A 3,197-nucleotide genomic window follows, 5' to 3' on the forward strand; every position below is an offset into this window, starting at 1 on the left:
GAGTGTAAACTGCAGAGTCCTGACCTGTAGATGAGTGTAAATTGCAGAGTCCTGACCTGTAGATGAGTGTAAATTGCAGAGTCCTGACCTGATGATGTAGCTCGTCTGTGCTGGCTCATTCTTTTGAACAGTGCCTCTTTTGTTTCTCCAATGTATGACTGATCACAGTCCTCCTGACACTTAACAGCATACACTATATTACTCTGTTTTTGCTGGGGAACTGGATCTTTGGTGTGAACTAATCTTTGTCYTAATGTAACGTCTACATCCCTTCAGAAACTATGATGAGGGGTGGGGGAGCTCTTGGACTTGTTCACAGTCACTCACAGATGCTTACATGCACAAACAACACTCCACTGCTTCAGATACACACACCCCTCAACTCACCGCCTTTGRTGGCTTATACGTTGCTACATGCAGAGATATATTTTTTTGCAAACTCATATTGTGTCCTTGTTAGGGACACAGTATGACATGCTTTTTTATCTTTCACTGTCTTCATGTTTGCCATTTCGTCTTTCTAACACAAGGGTAGCGCCTCTTCATGGCTGCAGGACCCAGGGCACCTAATCACCCATGTATGTGTTTCTTTTGCTTTTGTCTCCCTCTTGAATGGGTTGTTCAYYACTGTAATTTCCCTTTGAGATCAATGAAGTATTTTTGAATTTGAACTGAAATGAATTTGAATAAAAACTGTTATATTTTTAATGAGAAAACCCTCATTGTTAGTTTACAAGAAAGTTGAATAGTTATTTAAATGTCCATAAATTTGTGCAATAATCTGTCCCAGAATCTTTCACAACAATCACATGCAGCCGTGCAGAAAAACATAACCTACATCACTGAGAATCTCATTGGTCTTTCTGGCACGAATGGCGTCCTCCTGCTCCGGGTGGCAAGTCCACTGGTGCAGGTAGGTGCGGTAGAGGACATCACTCAACATGTCCTGGCACCTCTTGGCTACCTGGTTAGCGATAATATCAGGCGGGAGGTGGATCTTGGTCTTGGTTTGATGGTAGTCCTTCTGGTAGATCCTCTGTCAGGACAGAATATTATGGATAAGAAAAAAAAAGAAAATCTTAATTGCAGCTAATAGGAAATTGAAAGAAAACTTACAAGCAAATTCTGATGGCATCTTGTGGTGAATTTTTTTTTAAATGTTCTCATAAATCTGTAAAGAAAAAAGGGTGTCTTACCATCGGTTTATTCTTCTCCTGTTGTCCACAGCGCATAGCCTCAGGGAAGTCCACCAGAGTTCCAGCCATGTAGTGACCTTTGGCTTTCTCATGAGCAATTTTGTACTTGACCTAGTGTTCAAACATAATTAATGTCTTAATTTTTTTAAATATCGACAAAGAGAAATCATAAGTGCTTTGCCTTGAAGTTCTTTTTTTAAACAAACCTAAAACGAGCACAGATACTCACATCACTAGCGATCTCTCTGCCCTTTTTGCCGCTGAGCAGGGGGATGTATTCATGGTTCAGCTTGTAGCTCGTTGCCTTGGTGCTGTCCCATTGAGATTTATACAATTTCTGAACACACAAATAATTGTTGCGAAGGTTAAGGAGAGGCAAATAAAATTACAGCACACAATGATGAAATGTGAGCGATTTTAAATTACCTCACTGATGGTCTTAGCCATCTCTCTGCTATGGGCCAGTTGAGGAGTATCGTCTGAACCAATGTAATGACCTTTTTCAGCATTGAAGGACTCTTTGTATTTCAGCTATAAAAAAAAGACAAATGTTTAATGGTGATCTATTTCTTTTAAATCTAAACATTAAAAATGTTGGGCTGCTTACATCACTGAGGTTGGCYGCATTTATTTTTGCCAAGACGATCTCAGGACGATCCACCACCAGAGTGAATTTTCCAAATTCTTCTTTGGCATTCTTCTTGTAGAGCCTCTGTAGACAAAATCACAACAGCAAGGTGAGACAAAGAGGCAAAATGGGCAACATGTAACAGAAGATAAATTCGAAAAGTAAAATTTTAAGTAGTGGGGGGGACCTACCTCATTGAGAATTTCCTGAGCCTTTCTGACTTTGACATGGTCAACAGAGTCGGCTGCCATCCAGCCACAGCCGCGAATCCATTCCAAGTCTGCCCTGTACACATTCTGCAGAAAGAAACCCAACATGATTATATCTAGGAAATAAAGAAAAACATTTCATTGCAACTCATTAAACTGTCACAACAAGCCATAATCTGTCAGCTCACATCACTCTGGAGGTCATAAATCTTCCTGGCCTGGACCACGTCATTGGAGTCCGGCAGACAGGTCCACTGGTGCAGGTGAGTTCTGTAGTTGAAGTCATTGACTTGAGTCTGGCATTTCTTGGCCAGCTCCAGACTCAGCATGTCCGCTGGCAGATGGTATTTAGTCTTGGACTTGTTGAAGTCCTTTTTGTACAGAACGTCACTGGCGATCTTGACTGAGTTCATGGCCAAGACAATGAGAGGATCATCCAGGACACTCAGGGCACCGATGTGATGACCACACTGTTTGCGGTATCCCTCCAGATAATTATGCTACGAAATGAACAAAAATGGCTATCTTTATGTTGTTGGGTTCCCAGTTAAATAAAATAAATATTACATTGTTTGTTCCCAGTGAGAAAAAAATACAACTTTATTCCATGACTTACTTTGCTCTGCACTTTAGTTGTAGATATGCACTGTTTGATGGGTACGGCATCACCAGGCATGAAGTATCCCGTGGCCTTCACCTTGTCCCATGCTTCAGTGTACAGTTTCTACAAAGGACACAAAATATATACTTTACATTGTGTTTCTATTAAATTATTCAGCTTAAAACGGGAGAAAACAGTGAGAGTAAGTATCTGTGAATTGAAATATGTAGAAACTACAGTTAATAAACAACGTCTTACTGGATGAATGTGTTTCGCCACTTCTCTGGCTGTGGCAAGAACTGGACTGTCTACCAGTGAGTATTTAGTCTTGTCCTGGTGCCAAGCCTCACGATATTTAGCCTGGAAAAGAAAAGAAAATATGTTAGGCATTGAAAACATTGTAGAAGTAAAACTGCAACATCTACGATTTATTTAATGTTCAAGCATCTTAAAGGGGCAATATTATGTAAAATCAACTTTTTTGAGTTTTATATCATGTTATAATGTTATACTCTCATAAAAACACGCCCAAAGCCTTGCTCTGACTCATTCATCATGTTTGA

The 3,197-nt window shown here is 40.2% G+C and overlaps 1 protein-coding gene across 1 annotated transcript in view; it reads right to left on the bottom strand.

The window, feature by feature from the left end:
* LOC106531518 (nebulin) overlaps positions 1-3,197 on the bottom strand; it is a gene marked incomplete at its 3' end in the record, with an annotated part of 76,783 nt that overhangs the window by 26,406 nt on the left and 47,180 nt on the right. Inside the window, 9 exon segments of the mRNA XM_014027397.1 lie at positions 839-1,036; positions 1,197-1,307; positions 1,426-1,533; positions 1,623-1,727; positions 1,804-1,908; positions 2,016-2,120; positions 2,222-2,533; positions 2,650-2,757; positions 2,893-2,994. Coding sequence (XP_013882851.1) covers positions 839-1,036; positions 1,197-1,307; positions 1,426-1,533; positions 1,623-1,727; positions 1,804-1,908; positions 2,016-2,120; positions 2,222-2,533; positions 2,650-2,757; positions 2,893-2,994 — 1,254 coding nt within the window.

The sequence above is a fragment of the Austrofundulus limnaeus genome, unplaced genomic scaffold (genome assembly GCF_001266775.1).
Source record: "Austrofundulus limnaeus strain Quisiro unplaced genomic scaffold, Austrofundulus_limnaeus-1.0 Scaffold646, whole genome shotgun sequence".
NCBI lineage: Eukaryota > Metazoa > Chordata > Actinopteri > Cyprinodontiformes > Rivulidae > Austrofundulus > Austrofundulus limnaeus.